Raw genomic sequence first — 23,066 nt, forward strand, 5'->3', positions numbered from 1 at the left:
GTGTGTGTGTGTGTGTACATGTGTGTAAATGTGCATGAGCTCTGAAAAGACTATACAGGAAGATGAAACATGAAAGAACACCTTGCTTCGACTATGGAAATGTGGTTGATAATATGTGTTCTGTGGGTCCACTTTCCAGCCATTGCTCTGAGTTTGACCCAAATATTCTGAATTGCAAAGTGAGAACTAAGTGTGGGGGCTGAAGGAGGGGGAGAGCAGAGGGGTTGGCAGTTTGTGGGTTTGACAAAGCATTAGGACCATCTGTGAAGTAAAAGTTCATTAATAAATGATCTGTCTAGGCATTATTAATAATGATTAAACCTGTCGATATTCTATAGCCACTAAAGAGCTGTGTAACCTGAGGGAAGTCATCCCCCTTCCCTGGCTTCACTGTACTCCTTTATGAACAAGAAGGCAGGACCAGATGATGTCAAAAGCCAATCCCCTCCCCCACCCCACCCCCTGCCCCTCGCTGGTGGGAGAACACATGCCACGTGGCATTCTACCAGGTTCACTTTCCTGCCCTGTTGAGGTCTTAGTCCTCACCTTGCTGATCGTCATGCTTGTTGTTAGGAAGAACCTTTTAAAATCAAATCCTTAACTTCTGTACTTGACCTACCCAACTGGCATCACCATTTGGACAAAAATCAAATAGTTATTAACAAAGTTAGCAACAGATTAGTAATAGTCTGATTCAATTAAAATTAGTTATTTAAATTAGGCACAGAATCTCAGAGGGGGCTCAGGGCAAGCTTCTGAACTGCTTCCAGTCTTTCTGGGAAGGGCAAGAAGGGCATAAAGGTGACACCACCAGGAGAATTCGGTTACGGGAAATCTGCTGACAGATTTGCCTAGTTCACTTAGCTACTACCCCGGAGGTGCAGGGTAGAGGCAGTAGGGCTCTTTGGAGACTGGCATTGGTGTATGTGGCCAGGGCAGGCAACAGGGGGCATCTGTGCTTGCTCCACCCAAGCTGCACTGGTGTGTCCTGGCACACGCTGGAAACAATTTACACGGCACTGGTAGTGCCAAGGTCTAAGACTGACAGCAGCCTGGACCAGCCACTCACCAGAGGCACTGGCTGCAGCTGTGGGGCCTGGGTTCCCAAGCTTCACTTTATCATTCCTTCTGGTATCCCCTTCCTGGTGGGTCCCTGTCAGGGCTGCTGAGTCACCTAGTTAGGGTGAATTTGAGCCAGTACTTAGAAGACAGCAACAGGAGATGAGCTCATCTGACATACCTGTTCATCTCCTCCTTGGATGCTCAGTGCTCTTGGCAAAGCTTTTGGCTAGAATCACAGTTTTTGGGGCCCTCCCTTTGGGATCCCAGATCATAGCACCAGTAATTCTGGGAAACAAGAATGTGGGTCGGTGAGGGGAGGATGGAGACATGTTATGCTGGGAGCCAGGTCTCACTGAACATCTGGATGGAGATGAACACTGTCTTCTGCAGAACACTTGGGCCTACGGACAGTCAAGGGGTTGTTGGGTTCCACAGCTGGGGCCCCTGAGAGAGGACCTGCCAGGAGTCTGGGGGTCTATGGTTCACCAGACACAGAAAGCCCTGCCCCTGGGGAGACCCACTCAGGGTGACTCAGCCTCAATTTCCTTCCCGTGTCCCCTCCCCACCTCCTGAACACTGTCTTCTGGCTCCTTTGCCGCCTTCAAGGGCTTCTCAGCACAGAGAGAACCTCCGGGAATTGATGTTCATCTTGGTGACTCCAATGAGCTTGAGTGGTGTGGAGAGACTGAAGGAGGAGGCAAGGGGGGAGTCACAGAAGAGATCAGACAGCTCATCCCGTTCCTCCAGCTCATAGGTGGCGTCGTTGAGCATCCTCCTGTGCAGGTCACAGGTTTGCTCGATCTTCAGCTTGTTGATGTCACTGCGCAGGCGCATGAGCTGTCTGGCCAGCTGCTGGTCCTGCAGCCGCATCTCCATCTGGAAGGGAGGAGGGGAAGTATCAGCAAAGAGCTGGGCTGGGGGTTACGGCTCCAGAGTCTCTGACAAACACAGACCCTCTGATAAGAGACCTAATTAATAGCTCGCATCCGCAGTTGGTCCACCTGGAGATATGAGATATTAGCATGTTCTCTGCTCAGGGAAGTGAAAAGATGTATGTAGTAAGATGACAAATAGGGACAGATGGGTTTCCCAAACAATACTTTGTGTTAGGCTAGATACTATATCTAAATCCTGGAATAGATGGGTGTCAGTCCTCGCTTAAAGGTTCAGTCTCATTGTTTACAGATACATACAGATGGAGTAAGAGTATAATGGAATGCACAGGAGTGATAAGTACTGAATTCAGGAGCATGGTTACCTCTGAGTGGGAAGGAAGGACCGTGATGGGGGAAGGCATATGGGGGCTTCAGCTGTATTGGTAATGTTCTATAACTTATGTTGATGGTAGTATACTGTTATATTATTCTGTAAACCTTTAAACAATTTACAATGCATGCAGTATTTCTTTTTTTAAACATTTTTTTAACGTTTATTTATTTTTGGGAGACAGAACATGAGCATGAGCAGGGGAGGGGAAGAGAGAGAGGGAGACACAGAATCTGAAGCAGGCTCCAGGCTCCGAGCTGTCAGCCCAGAGCCTGACACAGAGCTCGAATTCACAAACTGTGAGATCATGACCTGAGCCAAAGTTGGACCCCTAACTGACTAAGCCACCCAGGCACCCCTATCTGCAGTATTTCTCAATAAATCTTTAAAAAAAAACCCACACATATATATGCTAATATTTGTTGAATGTCTTACAGGGAGCCAGGCACTGTTTGAAGCTCTTCAGGTATGTATTAGTCTGCTCAGGCTCCCATACAAATTACCACAGCCTGGAAGGCTTAACCATAGTTCTGGAGGTCAGGAAGTCCAAGATCAAGGGGTGGGCTGATTCTGTTCTTACTGAGGCCCTTCCTTCTAGCACACAAATGGCCACCTTCTTGCTATATACTCACATGATGGAGAGAGAAAACTCTGTTCTCTCCTTCTATAAGGCTATTAAGATAGGGACCCTACTCTTATGCCCTCAAATCTAACCACCTCCTAAAGGCCCACCTCCAAATACCATCACACTGGGGGAAAGGGCTTCAACATATGAATTGGGGGAGGGCACAAAGATTCAGTGTATAAAAAGCATATTAGCACGTTAGAGTTAATCTACACTACGACTCCGTTAAGTAATATCACCACCATCATCCGTAATTTAGAAATGAAGAGGCAGAAGCTCACAAAGTCAGTTATTATGTGACACAAAGGTCATAAACAGCAGAGCTGAGATGAGAAACCCAGACAATCACACTCCAGAACCCAAACTACTGACGAGGATGTTCTGCCTCTTCAGGTACTGTTGATATCAGTGAACTAATAAAAGGCTCATGATATTCTTGGTGGCTCAGTGTTTGGTTTTTTTCTATTGAGGAAAGGATGTGATACTGACTCCTCATCTGGTCTAACACCTTTACAGTTTCCAAAATTCATCCACGTGCTGACTTTGTCAGTATAGTACAGCCAGTCCCGAGGGATCAGCCTGGCAGTTTGGCTGAGTATTTTATGTCTGGAAGGGTGTCAGTGAGTTGCTCAGTTTCACAGTTGAGCCATGGCAGAGACGGGGGTCAGAGCTCACAGGGCCTCCTCAGGCTCCCAGCACAGAGCGCTTTCCATTAACAACACTGAGACAGACCATCAGCTGCTCCTACTTGACATGATATTTGATTCCTTCTCACTGTTAACTCTGCCTGTAATTGCAAGTGGTTCTTGTTTTAGCATTTTTGTGCCTTCAAGCTCAGCTATACCTTTCCCCTGGTGCTTGGAGCCAAACTGATGTGGAGGAATCAACCATGAGATCCCAGAGGTAACCTTCCCATTGTTATAAGGGTGAACATAACTGTTTTCACTTGTCCCCTGTTAAGGTTTGGAATCCAGTGCACTGCCTGGTAGAAAAGTAAGCGACCTCACCAGTAAGCATTTTATTGTTTTTTTTTTTTTTTTGCTCTCTTTCATTTTTAATGTACTTCTACAGATCCCCTTTCTCTCTGTTTTGTAGATGAGAAAAATCAAGATAAAAAATCTTACATGGGGATCAGCAAAGTATTTAATGACAAAATTGGGGGTGAAGTTCATAGCCCCCAGTCTATTAAGTTTACTTCTCAATTAGTTTATTTCTCAATCCTTGGGCATAAAAACCCAAATTTATTGCCAATCAGAAAGTCTATTGATTTAAAAGACCACCAAATTAATGATGGCAGGCTAATCACAGAGCAGTTGGTCATTCATTCATTTGTTATGGTGCCCTTAGTCATGCCTGGAACTGGGCTAGGTGTTGTCTAAAACCCTTCTGAAGGAGATAGGGATCAAATCTGTCTGAAAGACAGTGCCAGCTCACACTCATTGCTTCTGGGAGTCTTGATTGAACCATTTATCCTTGGGGGTATTCTGTAATTTGGAGACAGAGCTCTTTGAAAAGATAGAAACCCCATGGTTTAGGTCTGAACTTAGTCACTGGGAATTGGATCCTAGATCTGAAAAGATCCTCTAGGTTGGAGAAGTTTAGGCTTGAGCAGGTATCTGGGAGTATCTGTGAGATGCAGCCTGCAGGTTTGCCTGGTGGAGGAAAAGGTCTATTTTTCTCTGGCCAATAGATCCAGTCAAAGGACAGAGAACACCTGAGGACTGAAATCCCGTCAGAGTCAGCTAGAAAAGAGGGGGTGAAAGGGAGGCACGTGTCCCATTCCCTTTGATTGGACAAAGGCCACCTTGGTGGAGTCACTTTGCACACTCATTTACTTACCTTGGATTCATTCAATTCTGCATAAGGAAAAGAAGAGAAATAAAACCACGCTTTCAACAGGGCTGAGGATCCTAGCCATTCTGCTTATTTGTGCCCCAAAGGAACACGAGGGAGACAGGGAACCTGCTGTTTCCCCAGTGGGCCCTGGTTCTGAGGGCGCCTCAGGGCAAGTACGTGCCTTAGGATTCGCTGAGAGTCTATATTTTGTTATGACCACTGAATGTAAATCAGCTACTGCTACTCATGCACAGAGAAACAGTGTTTGTCACAACACTACAGGGAACACCTGCGGTGTGGGGCGTATTCTCACTAAGGCATTTTCCAAGGGTGACTCTTGGAAACATCAGTTTGAGGCCCCACTTAAGGGGGACCTCTGCTGGAATCAGACCAAATCCATACAGAAATGAGCTCCATGGCTGGGAAAAAAAAAAAAAAAAAAACATAAGCAAAATGTGCAGGGCTAAAAGGATTTTTGCCCCCTTAATTTTTTTCCGTTGTAATAAAATACACATAACAAAATTTTTACCATCTTAATCCCTTTGAAGCGTGCAGTTCAGGGGCATGAAGCACATTCCCATTGATCTGTGGCCCTCACCACCATCTCGAGACCTCTTCATCTTGTAAAACCGAAACTCTGTCCCCATTAAACACTAACTCCCCACCCCCACCCCACCCCCTACCACCACTCTACTTTCTGTCTCCCTGAATTTGACCACTTGATATACCTTATATAAGTGGAATCATACAAAATTTGTCCTTTTGTGACTGCCTTATTTCACTTAGCATAATGTCCTCAAAGTTTACATGGCCAAGAGGCTTTTTAATAAATTAAACCTTCTCAGAAATGTTTAGGGAACACCAGGAGAATAGCAGCTCCTCAGGAGGCTGCTGAACAGGAGCTGTGACATGGTTACAGAGAGCAGGGTCTGGGCTGGGGATGGAGGCCCTCCTTCCTTTTTCTTTCTTCTCTGCCAAGGAGGCACTTGGGCATCAATGACATCATCTCTCATCTTCTGCCACATACTTTCAGGTGCAATTTATATGTATTATTTCACTGCAGCTGCTCACAGCTCTAAATGATAGGTAGTTTGCTCTGTTTCATGGATGAGGAAACTCAACTCAGAGAAGTTAAGGGACTGTCCAGGATCAGCCAGCCTGGGCAAGGCACACTTGGGTCTCCCTGGGGCCCATCAGAGCCCAGAGCTGGTGGCTTCCCCATAGTTCCCACTCACCTGGAGGTGGTTTGGGTCCCAGAGGCAGTAGAAGTGGGAAATCCATTGCTCTGGGGTTAGAATCTGGGTTCTAGTGGAGCTTCCTCCTCACTAGCTGTATGGTTTTGGGTGAGTCACTAACCCTCCTTGAACTTCTGTATCTTCATCTAGAGAAAAGGGATAATGCCTATTTCAAGGGCTATGAGAAGCATATTAGATAAGAAGGGATATGCCAAGTAAGCTGAACAATGCCAGTCAAACAAAGGTAAGAGCTTCACCGTTCAAGCTCTTTCTCTCCAGGCCAAGGTGTAGAATGTGGAAACTGGCCAGAACCTCCCACCTTTAAGACTTTATTAAAGAGACTGTGACACTGGCCCTAAAACCTGGTCCCAGTGACTCAACTATCAGTGTGGGTTTAATGTTCTCCCTGGCAAAGACCCAACTGTAGGAAATGCTGATTTCCAATCCCCTTTCCCAGGGTGGCCTGTTGTTCCTGCAGAATAAAGGCGCTTGCTGGATTCCAGTAATCCTGTAATTAGGACATAGTACTTGGTGAAAGGGGAAGAAATGTCAGTGCATTGTGGCTGTCAGCACATTGTGGTAGAGGGTGTGTTCCCACTGGGTAAGAAAGCTCATGAAGGAGCTGGTGGATGATCGGTGGCCTTGCTACAATAGTCCATGCATGTAGGATGGCTACATGCCAGTCGAGGAAATTCACAGAAGTACCTAATGTGACAGGGCTCTGCTGTGAGATCTCTGTAGCCAAGTCTCAGGGGAGCTGGGGGAGGGGTGGAATAAAAATGAAGCCCGCAGTAAACTGATGTGGAGAACAGTGTGGCAGTTCTTCGAAATATTAAGCATAGAGTTATCACATGATCCAGCAATGCCTCTTGTGGGTATGTCCCTATACGAATTAAAAGCAGGGACTTGAACGGAGACTTGTACACTCATGTCTATAGCAGTATTCACATAGGGGAAGCAACCCATGTGTCCATCGACGAGTGTACAGATAAGCAAAATATGGTTTGTTCATACGACCATATGCCAACATATTATTCAGCTATAACAAGAGACAAAATCTGGACACATGGTATAGCATCAATGAAACTTGAGGATGATATATAAGTGAAAGAAGTGAGACACAAAAGGACAAGTACTTTATAATTCCACTTACACGATGGACCTAAGTAGTCAGACTCACAGAGATAGAAAATAAAAGAGGATTGCCAGGGGCTGGGGGATGGGATACAAGAATGAGGAGTTAGTGTTTAATGGGGACAAAATTTCGGTTGGGGGAGAAGGAAGTACTTCTGGAGATGGATGGTGCTGATGACTACATAACAATGTGAATGTACCTAATGTGTTGTACACTTAAAAATAGTTAAAATGGGGGGCATCTGGGTGGCTCAACGGGTGGGGCATCTGACTTTTGTGCATGTTACAATCTCATGGTTCCTGCGTTCAAGCCCCACGTCAGGTTCTGAGCTGATAGCATGGGGCCTGCTTGTGATTCTCTCTCCCTCTCTCTCTGCCCCTTCTCCTGCTCACTCTCTCTCTCCTGCAAAGATAAATAAACATTAAGACACTTTTCTTAATCTTAAAAAAATAAAACAATGGTTAAAATGGTAATTTTATGTTATATGTCATGTTATATTTTACCACAATTAAAGAAACAGCAAAAGCTACAAATTTGGGGTGATCATTTTGACCTGGTTTGCCCAGGGCCTTCCTGGTTTTAGTCCCCAGAGTCTCATGTACTAGGAGCCTCGCTGGTCTTCAGCAAACAGGGAAGGCTCATCACTCTCCCTGCAGTAACTGTGGATGTTGCAGGTGTTGGCAATAAGGACTCTTCCTGGCAGTCAGAGGCTAATCTGTGTGATGCATTCTTTCTTTTGAGTTTATTTATTTTGAGAGAAGAGAGCACAAGTGGGGGAGGGGTAAAGAGAGAGGGAGAGAGAAGCCCAAGCAGGCTCCATGATGTCAGTGTGGAGCCCAACGTAGGGCTCAATCCCACGAACCATGAGAGCACAACCTAAGCTGAAATCAAGAGTTGGTTGCTTAACTGACTGAGCCACCCAGGCGCCCCTGTGTGATGCATCTGTAACTGGAGTGCCACTGGGAACAGACCAGACCCTGAAGGAAGCAGAGTGGTCTGGGATGTTGAAGGCCTTTTTGAAGAAGGTTGAAAGAGCAGTGGCCATAGAAAGAGGGACTCAGACCACCTGGCAAGGGGAGAGAGTACAGAAAAACCTTGGTTTGTGAGCATGATTCATTCCAGAAATGCTTGTAATCCAAAGCACTTGTATATCAAAGTGAATTTCAGGAGCCATTGGCTCAGTTATGATCATGTGATCTTCAGCATCACGTACTACTCGTATTGTGAGACATCCCACTTTTATCAAGTTAAAATCTATTAGAAATATTTGCCCATCTTGCGGAACACTCGCAGAAAAGTTACACACAAACCAAGGTTTTACTGTATTTTGTTCTTTGGCAATGGCCCCTGCAGCCTTTGGGAGAAGCGACATTTTTGTGGAGATCTAGAGGATTTGCTTTCTGCCTCTGCATACCTTGCCCACTGGCTCTGCATTCACTTGCTCAGTCTAAAACACTGCATGATGCCTGGCTTTCCAGGGAAGCGAATGCCTCTATTCCCAGTTGCCAATGGGATGTGCTCGAACACTTTTTTGGAGTCTGCTATCCACGGGTCTAAAATGTCTTGAAGATTTAAGGAGTTCAAAAAAATACAAAAGACATGTGACTATCAGACTATCGGGAGCACAAGAAGCAATTCTTCTGAACGTGCGGCTTGTACCCACAGCAGCCTCTGCCTCCTACCATGAGTGTTCATACCTGGTGGGTCATACACAGCCTCCTCTGTCCACACAAGTCATCCTGGCAGCCCTATTTGTGATTTGTTTCATTTCTGTTCTCGAGTCCTTCATTTTCTAGAGGACCCTGCATCTTTGCCCTGAAAGCTTCTATTCTCTTAGTTTGGAGAAAACAACAAGACAGGGACAGTGGCTTGAGACAAGGCACTGTGCACCGTCGCAAGCACATTTGGAGCAGAGATTTGCAAATCTCTCTCTAAAGCTCACCCCAGAGAAACCCCAGCACCCAGGCAAACCAGCAGAGATATGATTGAGCTGGATTGAGGACCAGCTTCCAGATCCAGGGAGACAAAGTATCCCAAGGTGATCAAGGGCATTTCATTTAACCCTTATTTCTGAGGCTCGTATCTAAGCCAGCCCGACAGTTACAATCAGTCTCTGACTGATGTTGAAGACAGATGGAATATAAAATTTGGGCCATTTTCTGAGCTGTGCATGAAAGGACAGAATGCGCTCTATTCTCCACGAGACTTAATTCTTGAACTTTAGAATTAGTTTTTGTAAGCTGTCTGGTGATTTTTATATAACTTAACCGAAAGGTCCAGCTTATTGTTTTAATCAGCGCTGTGTAGGAACACACTTAGAAGCCTGGAGAAAATATTATTCATTATTTGATCTTGGATTTGGCCTCTGAGAAAGAGCCAGAATAACACTGTTAGGAAAGAAAGCAAGTGGTGTCATTGAAATGTGCTGCTGGAGGCAAGTTCAGGGGCTGGGAAAAATTTTTTCTTTTTCTTTTCTTTTTTTTCAGACACCCCCTAGAAACCAAACTGTTCACGGACAGGTTTTAAGGCAGAGCTGTTGACTCATGTGTTTCTCAAAGGTCCCTACTCTGGTGGCAGCAGACCACTGTTTCCGGCAAGTACAGGCTGCATATGGCCACCACACACACACTGCAGCTGCTGCCTTTGGGCAGATGCCAAGCTGGTCCCTGGTTCTCTTGGATGTCACTGGCCTGGGGTGTGGGTAGCCAGGAGGGCACTATGGCTCCCATTCCCTGGGGCAGAATATGACTCTTCTGTCTATCTGGGCTCCTCCGAGGGGCTCTTGTGGTCTCCTTGAAGTCATTGTCTGCTGGGAAGGAAAGTTTGAGCAGAGTCTCAGAGCCAGGGCAGAGAGCAGGGGGCACTTCAGATCCTGCTAGGGACTGTCTAGCCTCTGTGGCAAGAGTCAAGCTCTACCTATATGATAAGGTCGTTGATTTTCAAACTTGGAAGGTCCTAAGCCAAACTGCCTCTTCACCCATGAGGCCGGCCTTAGCGGACAGGGCGATGCATTTGGAACAATCCCCAGATCTGTCCCCAGAGGCTCTGGGTTCTAGTTGGCTTTGATCTCAATGTTTCCTGATGCCAAAATTCACATGTTGAAATCCTAATGCCCAATGTTATGGTATTTGGAGGTGAGAGGCCTTTCAGATGCGCTTAAGTCATGAGGGGTGAGCCCTCATGAATGGGATTAATGCTCTTATGAGAGAGTCCAGAGAGATCCCTCATCTCTTCCACTCCGTGAGGACTTGGTGAGAAGTCTGTGACCCAGAAGAGCTCCCTCTTCTGACCATGCTGGTCCCCTGATCCTGGACTTGCAACCTGCAGACTGTGAGAATTAGATGTCTATTGTTTATAAGCTACCCGGTCTATGGTTTTTTGTTGTTGTAACACCAAGGGACTAAGACACAGGCCTAGATCAGCCCCTAAGAGGATAAGTGGGTCTGGGCAAGTGATGTGACCCTTATATGGAAAGGGGATGCCGATCACCTTCCCCTACCTGATAAGACTGCATCCTGGTCATGAGGTAGGCCTGGGAACTGTACACCTGAGAAGGGAAAGTTGCCAGGCTGGGAAGGACAAGCCCAGACTCACATGCCCACAGTCACCCCACACTCTATACCTTGGGGTCCTCTCTGCCTCCCCTCCCACTGTCTGCGCTGGGCCCTATACTCAAGAGGCTAGTGGACAAGTCTTTCCTCTTCTTCAAACCTTTCAGAGGTACAACCAGCCTTCCTGGCTCCCTTGTTTTCTCCAGCTTCAGCTCTCCCATTCTGAGCCTCTTCTCCATGGCAGCCATGCTGGGTCCTTATTCCCTCCCCTAGAACCACTTTTTCCCATCCCATCATTCTTCAGGCAGAGCCCTTGCCCCCAAACCCTGCAGGCCAGATGATATTCCTCACCATGTGTGCCTCCTACCACAGTACCTACATAAGGCATCCATTGTGTTTGTTTACTCATCTGTCTCCCCACCAGGTGGTAAAACACGAAGGAGAAATGAAGACTGTGTTCATCAGCCCCATCCCAGTGCTTGGTGCATAGCTCTGGTGCTCAAAAGCCATTTGTTGAATGAATGAATGAGTGAATCACTCACTCACTCAATGGGTGATACCTCCCCACAGCCAGGTTTTGATTTTCTACAGCTGGGACAATCCTGGGACAACAATTCTTGACTTTCTCACCCATGCTGCCCTCTAGGCCTTGGAGAGGCAGTGAGTAGAATGAACAGAGCATTGGCTCGTGGGTTCCAAGTCCTTCACTACTACTCACTAGTGGTGCAACTCTGGCCAAATTGCTCAAGCTGTCTGCACTTCAATTTCCTTATCTGTGAAATGGGCACAGTAATAATATCCGCTCTGAGAATTCAATGAATAACACATATAGAAGGCGCTTTGTATAGGACATGAAGTTCTAGAAGTTTTAGTTCTACTTTGTCCCTTCTTCATAGTCACAGTTGCAGGGCTCAGCATTTCGTTGTTTCCTGTATGACACTCATCTCTTCTACTTTTACAGGAATCCTTGGATGCGGAGGCCCTGTATCATTCTTCTTTGCTCTCCAACAAGGCCTGGAGCAGAGCCAGTCACCAAATCATGCCTCCCACCCACATTGCAGATGATCACTTACACCTGGTGCCTGTGTTGTTCTTCACATATTAGCACAGCCTGGTGGGGCTAGTAGGGGACTATTAGCATCTTCATCACATGGCTTATCTGGGTTCACGGAGCTGGTAATAATGCCAAAGCACTTCAGGGTTTGAAATGGAGGTGGGGGACCCTCCCAGGCAGGGTGTCCTTAGCGTGGCAAGTGTGGGGCCTTCCCCAGCTTCCCAGCCACTGCCCTGGACAGTCAGCAGAGGCCTCGCTGGGCTGACAGCCAGTCCTAGAACTGTGTCGTTCACAGGGGCACCTGGGTGGCTTAGTCGGTTAAGCGTCTGACTTTCGCTTAAGTCATGATCTCGCGGTTTGTGGGTTCGAGCCCTGCGTCGGGCTCTGTGCTGACTCCCAGCTCAGAGCCTGAAGCCTGTTTCAGTCTGTGACTCCCTCTCTCTCTGACCCTCCCCTGCTCACGCTGTCTCTCTCTCCCTCTCCTAGAAATAAAAAAAAAAAAACAAAAACAAAAAACTGTGCCATTCACTCTTGGCTGCAGTGGGGCCTCCAGCCAGACTCCAGAGGGGCTGGCTTCCTTTCCTTTTTGGATCAAGATGCTCTGCTGGGGTGTCTCTGGGTGAGGGAGCTGACAGAGAGGAAACACCCTCTGTGAGGACTGTGTTCCTGCTCTTCCATGAACTCCTCACATTGCCTTCAGAACTTGTACCTACAGGAGCACTAAACCGTTCCAGGCAGGGATGGCACTTCCTGAAAAGATTGCTGGAGATCAGCTTTGGCTAAGAACAGTTGTCAACTGAATGAAGGGTGCCAAGGTGCCCTGGCATCCTTAGAGAGCCCTGAGAAGACTTATAGATTGCCAGTGTTGGGACTTCTAGGCTTTTCCTGGGTTCTGGACTTCTTGGCTTGAAAACTGATGGAGTGGAAGTTTCATATCTGATGTCGAGCAACCCCACGAACTAGCCAGAAGCACACTGGCTGGCCACAAGTGATGGAGAGCTGCTGTGGGGACGAGAGCCCTGCGGAAGTGGGGCTTGTGTGAGTAACCAAGGCTCTCATGCACCTGTAGTTTCTATCTATAGATTCTCACAGTACCTTCAAGAGGAAGCGAAGCCAATCTATTCTCTACCCCACCTTCCAGGCAGGATTGAGGCCAGTTTGCTCTCCAAAGTCATTTCACACTCCATTACCCTGGAGCCTGCCTCCTTAAGAAGAACAGATGGTTTGGGCCTCACTTGCCTGGGGACCTCACAGCAGCCTGTGGCACTGGGGTGAACTCAGAACCCACCTCACAAGGGTATTTGCTGTGCCTTGGAGCATCTGGGACTCAACTCCCCCCATCACAGTCCAGAGTTGGGGCATGGGGGGATGCCCCCTCCCCCACATGCCCCAGGGGCTTGGGAAGGTCACAAACTGGTGAGTACAGTGAACTACAGCCAGCAGTGGGCTTGGAGGCTGCAGGCAGAGTGTGAACTGAGAAGCAAGTAGGATGGAGAGGGCTGGGCGGGAGCCTGTGAGAGTTGACTGATGGGCACACTCACGGGATCTCTGCATATCTCCCTCCTTCATTGAAAAACGAGGGTGATCCACCCTTTGGGTCCTTCCTTCTCTAGCATTCTGTGATCCTGTTCCTACTTCTAGCAAGCACTATTAGAACTAGCACCATGAGAGGAGTTTGGTCTTCCTCAGGCACCCATGCTCGTGGGCATGCCTGCCCTGAGTGGGGAGCGGTGCGGGACGCAGAGAAGCCAGAACTTCTCACTGGCTTTGGACTCTCCTTCTTCCCCGGCTCCTTAGTGGCCCATGGGCTCCGGCTGGCCCAGCAGCTGCGGGCTGTGGCTCCTGAGTGCCAGGCCCTTGGTGCAGACCTAGAAACCATTTCCACTGCCAAAGTGGAAGTCTCACTCAAGGCAGCTGAGCCTCTCTATCACCTTTTCCTGGCATTGCCTGCTCACTGGCGGTGTGCCCAGGGACATGACCAACAACAGCCTTTGGGCAGTGCTCGGGTTTTTTTGGCCCTGGTGGCAGCTTGGGGACAGCGGTGGTTCCAGAAGCTTGTAAAATAATGCATCCCTCAGAAAGGGGCTGTTCAGCCTGGGCTTGAACAGTCTCTTCTGATCGTATGTGCCACCAGACCTGGCCTTTGTATTAGAATAATGAAGACTTCTCAGTGAGGGGGTGGGGATGGAATTCTTGGAAAGAGTGCAAAATCAAGTAAACTTTCTTTCCGGGAGTTGAAAGAATATGTCGAAGGAGCATAAAACTTCATGAAATACAAAGTGCATTCATGCCCATTTGATCACAGGAGGAAATCTGTACTGTGTAGCAGCCATGCAAGGCAGGAGCTCTGAAGTCAGGCAGATCTGGGTCCAAACCCCTGCCCTACCAGTGGATCTTGGCCAAATTACTTAACCTCAGTTTTCCCATCTGCAAAATGGGGATGGTGCCTACCTTAAAAGAGCACCGTGCATACGAAATGGTGTGATGGATATAAATGTGCGCGTTTAGTACATAGTACCTGACTACTTCAGGAAGTCAGTAAGAGTTTGCTGCCCTTCCACCCCGTCCTGTTCATGTTCCCTTTACAATACTCGGCCAAGCAGGTATGTATTATCTCCGTTCCACCACAACAAAACCTAGGGCTAGGTTAATTGGTTTTCCTAAAGTCACACAGCTAGGATATAGTAGAACCCGACTGGAAGTCAAGTTTAGTTACACATTTTATGCTTTTCCCACTCCACCTGTGACTGGGTAGGGACACAGTTGCATCACAGCCGGCCGCAGGCACTTGTCAAGCTCCTGATACCCCCCCAGATTTATGGAATCTGAATTTCCACAGAGGGTTGGGAAGGATCTATATTTTTAACAAACATCCTGGGGGCCTCTCCCAACAGTTACTACGCACTAACATATTGTACCTGGGAGGGTGCCCATCAGAGGAACTGGGTTTTAATTATTATAGGAAGAATGTGAATGGGAACTCAGGAGAAGCCTAATGTCAGTTATGCTGAAAGCCATGCATTCGGTTGCTGAAGAAGCTAGGGATCTGTGTATGTCCCTTTGGTTAATTTCATGCACCGTAGCTCCCTAAAGCATTTTGAAACGAAATTTACTATACCTCCAGTATAGCTCTTGCCACACCGTGTCACTGTGTTCTGGGTCTGTCTCCTCCATAAAGGGGGGCACTTCATAGAGAACCCTGTCCCCTTCTCACTGGCCCCCGCCTTCACACAGCTCCTAAGCTCAGGCACTCAGTGGACTCTGGCTATCCTGGATGAACAGAGGATTGGATCAAGTGACCCCGCCTGTCTCTTACAGCCCAGGTCTTCTGCCTGCTGCTATTCTGGATGGGTACCACCAGGAAGCCTCTGCTCAGGTCCCCCTTTCCACTGAAAGACAGTCAAGGGAAGGAAAGAGGCAAGACTTGATTCTTGGAGTGGGGAGTTTCTGCAGATCCAGGCCTTACATTTCTCATCTCAGTCTAGGAGATTCTGTGCCTTTTTAAAAAAGTCTGTAGATTACAAAGTGAGGAATGTGTACCAATTACACAAGACAGACAGGAGCCCGGGACTTTTCCTTCTTTCACCTTTTATGTTTAAATCTTTTTTCTTCCCAATTATTTGTAATATATTTCTTTTTTTGGAAACTTCAGAAGCTACAGAAAAGTCCAAAGAGTAATACTGGCACCCAGAAGTAAAGATCATTGATGTTTTGTCCTATTTCCTTCATTGGTGCCTTAGTTTATAAATACTTTAATAACCACTGAAGGGCCAGTATGTGGCCAGGTTAACAGAACAGAATCTTCTCTCTCCTGCAGGATGTTCATGCCGGACGGCTGAAAGCCCCAAGCTACATGGAGAAGACTTAGAATCAGGCAAAGGAACTCTTACACTAGAAACTTCTTGTGATTCAGGGGCGCCTGGGTGGCTCAGTCAGTTAAGCGTCTGACTTCAGCTCAGGTCATGATCTCGCAGTTCATGGGTTCAAGCCCTGCGCCGGGCTCTGTGCTGACAGCTAGCTCAGGGCCTGGAGCCTGTTTCAGATTCTGTACCTCCCTCTCTCTCTGACCCTCCCCTGCTCATGCGGTCTCTCTCTCTCTCTCTCAGAAATAAATAAAACATAATTTTTTTTAAATGTTTTTTTATTTATTTCTAGGAGAGAGAGAGAGACCGCATGAGCAGGGGAGGGTCAGAGAGAGAGGGAGTCACAGACTGAAACAGGCTCCAGGCTCTGAGCTGGCAGTCAGCACAGAGCCCGATGCGGGGCTCGAACCCATGAACCGCGAGTCATGACCTAAGCGAAAGTCGGACGCTTAACCGACTAAGCCACCCAGGCGCCCCAGAAATAAATAAAACATAAAAAAATTAAAAAAAAAAAAAAGAAACTTCTTGTGACTCAAATATGAGCTCAGACAGTACCTCCTTGGTAATAGCAAACTATTATCCTTATCAGGAAATGTCCACAGCTGCCCCAGGCCCTATTAAGGGTGGTTATGAGGCATTGCTAATAACTCTCTGTAACCCTTTACATGTGTCCTGTTTACATGTGTAATTAGCAGGGTTTGAAATACAGGCTCTCTGACAACTCCTGTTCCCACTGATTAGAGCACTGAATGTGAGTACCTATGTCTAGTACAAGGTAAGCAATCTGGGTCCTCCTCCAGGACATGAGGGTTTATGTCTTCATTTGGCCTTGTGCTTGCATATGACCTTGGGGTTAAGTCCCTTAACCTCTCTGATCTCAAGTTTATCATCTTTTTGAGCCTAAGTCTTCTCTGTAAAATGGGAATAGCAAACACCTCCAAGCCTTCCCACAGGCTATTGTACGTAAAAGTGCCATGGGGACCATAACATGCTCCTGGATGTTCCCTAGAAGCATTATCGTGCTTCACCTTCACATTTCTCACTTCCGTGTCACCAGAAGTTGCTCGGTGAGTTTGAACTGCCGTTCGGCTGTATGGCTCAGCAGAAATGGACACCCTGACCTTGTTGGCTGTGCCTGGGACACACTAGTCATGAGCTTGCCAAGCAGGCAGCACAGGCAAGAAAGGGTTAATCAAGAGAGGTTGAAATCAAGCTGTGGCCACAGAGGGGCCAGCTGAGTTCAGGTCCATGACCTCCTGCCACCTGCCACTGCAGGCCCTAGAATTATTAAAACTTGTCAGGTTCCTCTTCCCTTTTTCTAACAACCATAAACACCTTTCAGGGGGCTTTCTACAGGGATCAAACACCTGCAGAAAGCTGAAAGAAAAATATCTGTCACCACCCAAGGATTCTTGCCACGAAGACAACCCCTTAGGAAGCTGGAATGTTTTGCCTTGTTTTTAGTTTTGGCACCACACAGGCCAAGGGAAGATTTCTCCCTTTCTTTGCCTTTCAAGTTGGCAAGGGGAACATTTTAGCAGGGATTAGGAGAGAAGGCAGAAAGGAGCACCCCTTCTCTCCTTGTGCTACAAGCTCCGAGACCAAGCACCGTCAGAGGTCTGTGAAATGTGCTGAATCCCAGACTCAGCTAGGGAGCTGGGTCCCACAGCGTCAGGCTTGCGCTAGCTCACTCTTTCCTGAAGGATCGCCCCCACACTAGGCCACTTGGCCACCTAACGAGGCCTCCTCAGAGGTGAGAAGCTGGAGGCTGGGACTTTCTGGCAACACGAACAGTCTGGAACCAACAGAGATGCACCACGGCCACCTGACTGGCCTCTGAGTCAGTCTCCTGCAAACACACCTTTCCATAGCCAGAGGGCCACGGGGTCCCTGCATACTTGGCGAGCCAGGGCCAGGCCTTCCTGGCTGGGGGGAGTAACACCAACGGGGTTTGAGGGTCTCCACCTTCCCTGTACCCTCCAACACAGGAGCCTGAAGGAAATGTCTACCCTAACTCCAGGTCCCCGGAGCATGTCAGGAGTGGCTTGTCATTTTCCCTGTGTGAAACTGGAGAGGAAGAGTGAACCCCCAGAGGAGTTCTTAGGATCCTTTCTTGCCTTGGAAATAAGATTCAGGCAGTCACTCTCTGCCTTTGAGCTGGCCTCGTAGGAGGCGGTGGGCAGACCAGCCTGTCCATCCTGACCCAGCACTGCCTGCCTCTAAAACAGTCACCATTGACAACAGGGTTGGGTTTATTAAATGCTCCTGGGACAGCCCTGCGGTGATCACAGGGCTGTCCAGGCCTGCCCTCTGCTGGGCACAAACTCACTACTGAGCCAAAACTTCCATCAGATTGAGGGTCTGGCATCATGTACTGAAAACCTCCACCTGAGTGACTGAATTGCAGATTTTGAGTCTGTTACCTTGGCCATATCGAGCGAAAAGACAAATTTGCATCTGAACCTGACAAACTGGCAGAGGAAGCCTGCCCAGGTATAGAGAAAACTTAATTCTCAGCTTAAAATAACACAAAGGTTATTTGAAACCACTTTCACTGGGTTCAGAAAACAGGTTAATTTTTAATGACATCTTCAATGACCTGACAGATGATGAATGAGGAAAACAAATGGCATGGAGTTTGATGTTTTGATTGTTATTTTAAAAATCTGAGAATGGGTTTGTTGTTCAGACGTTGAACTCTGTTCAACAGTCCGAGGATTTTACAAGTTGCCTTTGTTACTATTTAATCCCTGAGGTGAAACAGGCAGAAGTGCACGTTCAAGGTGACCTGCCAGTCTGCATTTGAGGTGCTTTTGACCTCAGACATACAATCTGATGGAATCTGGTTCTTGGACAGCTCAGTGTGGGATGCTGGGACTTCCTTCTCAGGGGCCCTTTTACTGGCTGAGCCCCAAGCTGAACCGGTGGTTATAGCAGCAGCAAGGCTCTGGGTGCAGGCCTGGGGATCCCTGGGGCTTCCCTCTAAGGTCCTGTCTTGGTCCCCTGGCCTCAGTCTTGCATGCCTTTCGGTCCCTGGTTCTCCAAGTGTGGTCCATGGATCAACAGTGTAGCATTATCTTGGAACTTGTTGGAAAGTTGAAATCGTGGACCCCCATCCCGGACCAATAGGATCAGAGCCTTCAGTTTAACAAGAGAGCCAGGCGATCTGCGTGCACATTAATTTGGGAGTCACTGCCCTAAGAGGTACTCCCGAGTGATTTCTGGAGCACAAATGCGCCCCTGTCATTGCTCATTCAGCATGCCCAACTGGACTTTTTGGGGGAGGGCCCCCTCTCCTGCCTCATCTCCTGCCTCTCTCCCCTAGCCCGTTACTCTCAATGGTAAAGGCTGAGTTCAAGCTCTGGCTCTGCCACTTACTAGTCATATCATCCTAGGCAGGGCATCTGACTTCTATGAGCCTCACTTTACTCATCTGTAAAATGGAGACAGTAACAGCAATCACACGGGTCTGATGTAATGATGGAGTGAGGACTCTCATTGAATCTGGTTCTCCCCCTGCCCCCATTCCCATGTGTTCTGCTGACTGTGGCATCTTTGTAAATGCACATTTTTAAGAACCACAGAGCAAAATCAATTGCCTTTGGAAGATACTATGTAGCATGGTGGCTAAGGAGAGCATGGACAATACAACCAGCTGGGCCAATGTTCACATTTCCACTCTCTCACTTATTGCTGCATTTCTCTCTGAGCCTCAGTTTTCTCCTCTGTAACATGGGGTTGGCAGGAAAATGATGTGACAATCCAGAGGTAAGTAATGCACGTGAAGTGTCTGGCACACAATGAACACTCAATGAGTGACAAATCTTGGTATTGTTATTATTACTATTATTACCCACCCCCATTAGCACAGAGAAATGGTGGGGAGGGTGGAAAATACCATGCAAATAAACTGTGCAGCCACTCTCAAAAACGGCATGGAGTTTCCTCAAAGACTTAAAACTAGAACTCCCAATGACCTAGGATTGCAGTACTAGTTATTTACCCAAAGGATACAAACATACAGATTTGAAGGGGTACATGTACCCCGATGTTTATCATCATCAATAGCCAAATTATAGAAACAGCCCAAGTGTCCACTGACTGATGAGTGGATAAAGAAGAGATGGTGTGTATATACAATGGAATGTTTCTAAGCCATAAAAAAGAATGAAATTTTGCCATTTGCAATGATGTGAATGGGGCTAGAGAGCATAATGCTGAATGAAATAAGTCAATCAGAGAAAGACAAATAACCGTAGGATTTCACTCATATCTGGAGTTTAAGAAACAAAACAAACAAAAAAAAAAAAAAAGGAAAAAAGAAGAAAGAGAGAGAGAGAAGCAAACCAAGAAACAGACTCTTAACCATGGAAAACAAACTGATGGTTACCAGAGCGGGGTGGAGGGAATGGGTTAAATAAATAAGTGATGGGGGTCAAGGAAGGTGCTATGATGAGCGCTGGTGTTGTATGGAAGTGTTGAATCACTAGATTCTACACTGAAACTAATATTACACTGTATATTAATTAGCTGGAATTTTAATAAAAACTAAATAAAGCCCCCTACTACACTGTATATTTAAAAAAAAAAAAGGAAAAAGAAAATACCGCAAATATAAAGCACTATTTAATGCTGATATCCTCTGTACTTATTTAAGACAGCCTTCGGCAGCTAAGTTAGTTCTGACATTTAGCGCTTCTCTCTCTGCCTACAGGGCATTGCTGTCTACATCACCATGGTTGTCCTTGACCTGCCTCCTCTCAGCAGTCTGGCTAGAGCACTCATGCTATGTGGTTTGCAATGGCCGGGCAAGAGAAACACGCACAGCCTGCTGATCTACAGCAATGCTTTTCAACCAAGGCTGCAGTCTGGAAGCACCCGGGGAGCTTTAAAATCTACTGATGCCTGGATCCTGCCCCCCTGACATTCATTTGATTGAGTTGAGGTGTGTCTAGGTTCTGGGACCTTTCAAGCCTTCCCAGTTGACTCTAATACGCAGCTGCGGTTGAGAGACACTTCTATCATCTAGAGGATGAGGAGGACAAGTTCTAGAGGACTCCCTCCTGGTTTACACACAGGGGATTCCTTCTCTAATCTCCACCCCAAAGGGAGGCCCACAAGGAATGCTGAATTTAGTTAGAAAGCAAAAGCCTCCACTCCCAGGAGCAATAAAACCTCAAATGGACCCAAAGCCAAGTAATTGAATCCTTGATTGATGGGGATATTTTTGTTCTCTTTATGAAAACAAATGAAAGCAGGTCAGCCTCAGGAATTTAAAGAACAGCTTCCACAGACCGTTTTGGCCACTGCCCCACCCCCCCGCCCGTGAGTACCCAGGGGCAGTGGAGTGTCCAGAGACACAGTGTGAACCCACAGGGGCCCTGTCTTCTGCACAAGCCAACTTACACTCCAGTTACTAAAGACAGACACAGTCGAATGGTGTGTTTGAGAAGCAGTTTCATCATTAAAGCTTGAAAGCAAAAAAGATCTCCAATTAATCAGACACCTGAGTCCCTGATCCTCCCTTCCCCCCGCCCCAATTATTCCATGAGGAATTCTAGGCCCCAGTGGGGATTTATTTTTCAGGAATTTGCTGAACAAACCAGGGAGGCCTCCGCCTACCCCGTTGACACAAGAGTTACGAGTGGCTCTGGAAGGCACTTGGCCTTTGGGTGCTGGCTCACCTGTGGCCAGAGTGGCCTGACTGGACAGGTGTGGCCTGGGCCACAGGTGATGAGGAGGCGCAGGAGTTGAGATTATGGGGATGATTAGCATCATGCCTGGACCAATGATTCTCCCCTAGGCTATGGGCACAAAGCTTTGAACGCCCATCCCCTTCCTCATCTGCTGAGAGATGCCACTCATGGGAGCTTGCTGTGCCCGTGGGCAGAGAAAAGGTCAGGTTGTGAACCCCCCAAACATACCTGTTGCTCATGCTCATTCCCCCTGCCCCACCCCCGTCCTGACTTCTGGGCAGATTCCCACTCAGCCTCTGGGGGTGGGGGAGGTGGGCAGCCCAAGGTTTTCACCGCAGGCCTGATCAGCCACACCACTGGCTGGGCACGGCTCAGTATGAACAGAGCACCTTGGGCTGAACCTGAGCTACTCACAACAGTCCCCCAGCCGCACAGTGTGCCCGCACAGCCCTGCGCCCCAGCACAGCGCCCATGTAGACCTCTGCTTGCTGAGGAGTCCCCTCAGGAGCCACCAGCAGTAGGTTGGATGGAGGCTGGGAGGGTTTGAGACAGGAGGGGCATCACACTCCAGGAACACCCTTAGCGGTCCAGGGATGAGAGTATGAGACTCTACTCCAGGAGGGCACTGGAGGAGGAGGGGGCAGAACACACTTGCTTCCTCCATCAGTACCTGTGATGAGGGGCTGATTGGCACGTGGACCTCATGCAACCACACAGTAATGAGGTCTACCCTTGATAATAGGAAAACGGACAGATATGCAATTGGGAGGGATGGAGATGGGGGGGGAGAGACAGAGAGAGATAAGGAGAGACACAGAGAGAGGAGAGAGTGACAGACCGAGAGAGAGAGGCATCTTTTCTGGGGATTCTTGGAAGAGCAGCCACTTACCAGTTCTTTCCTGAGCCAGGCTATCGCTTCGTCGATACTTTCAAAGCCTTCCAGCTTGCCAGTGGGCTGGGGCCCAGTGGCCCGGCTGGCACCCCCGTTAGGTGGGGCTTGCTGCCTGGGCTCTCTCCTGGGGGATGAGGGCTCCTCCTCCCCACACTCCCCCTGCTCAGCAGCTGACCTCGGGAAAGGCCACGTCTGCTCCTCCAGCCTGGCCTGCCATTCCAAGTAGGAGGGTCTTCGGGTCTCCAGCCTCAGTTTCTCTGTGAGGGCCTTCAGGCTCCTGAGGTGGTCGTCAGGAGGCGGGGTGGCTCCGGGCTCTTCTTCCCCACCTACCACTTCTTCTACTTGGATCTGGGGCACAGACATTCTAGAGTCTGTTGGGGGAGCCAGACATGAGAGGTGGGGGGTGTGTGCTGTGGAAACCTTGGTGGGTGGCAAGGCTGGGTCCCACTCTGGAATGATCTCATCCAGCTGGGGTCAAGGCTCCTGAGGGCATCGCTAGGAAGTGAGAAGCTCCTGGAGCCAAGAGGGACCGCGAAGGAACCGCTGTGGATTTAAGATTCTTCCTGGAGTCCTGCGGCTGCCATGCTTCACAAAAGGCAGGAACAGACAAGTGGGAGCAGGAATGTTTGGGGGGCAGATTTGCCAAGATCTGTCAGTCCTGGAGGCACAGGCGGATCAGAGACTGGCAGGGAAGTGGGACTGAGCTACCTCCTCAGGGGGAAGGGCAGGCGGCAAGCAGCTGCTGCTGGTGGGAGGCCCTGTAGGAAGGATGAAATGATGTCAGTGCTAGTCCCTCCCCTGGCAGGAAGCCTGCCACATTCCTGAGCTCCTCAGGAGGGGAAACTGAGGCT

General features: G+C 48.2%; 1 protein-coding gene across 1 annotated transcript; it reads right to left on the reverse strand.

Moving 5' to 3' along the window:
- Positions 1-688: 688 nt before the first annotated feature.
- Positions 689-22,714, reverse strand: FAM167A (family with sequence similarity 167 member A). Its single transcript, XM_039219729.1, has 2 exons — positions 22,213-22,714; positions 689-1,938 (listed from the first exon to the last, which is right to left on the reverse strand). Exons 1-2 carry the CDS (start codon positions 22,576-22,578, stop codon positions 1,675-1,677), a joined length of 630 nt encoding a protein of 209 aa, XP_039075660.1. The 5' UTR covers positions 22,579-22,714; the 3' UTR covers positions 689-1,674.
- Positions 22,715-23,066: the final 352 nt, after the last annotated feature.

Source organism: Hyaena hyaena, unplaced genomic scaffold, assembly GCF_003009895.1.
Source record: "Hyaena hyaena isolate Hyena2069 unplaced genomic scaffold, ASM300989v1 scaffold_836, whole genome shotgun sequence".
NCBI classification, from domain to species: Eukaryota; Metazoa; Chordata; class Mammalia; order Carnivora; family Hyaenidae; genus Hyaena; species Hyaena hyaena.

Coding starts and splice junctions, on each gene's coding strand:
- FAM167A (XM_039219729.1), bottom strand. CDS start 22,578: ATGTCTGTGCCCCAGATCCAAGTAGAAGAAGTGGTAGGTGGGGAAGAA. Junction 1,939..22,212: donor CCTGGCTCAGGAAAGAACTG/GTAAGTGGCTGC, acceptor CCTCCCTTCCAG/ATGGAGATGCGGCTGCAGGA.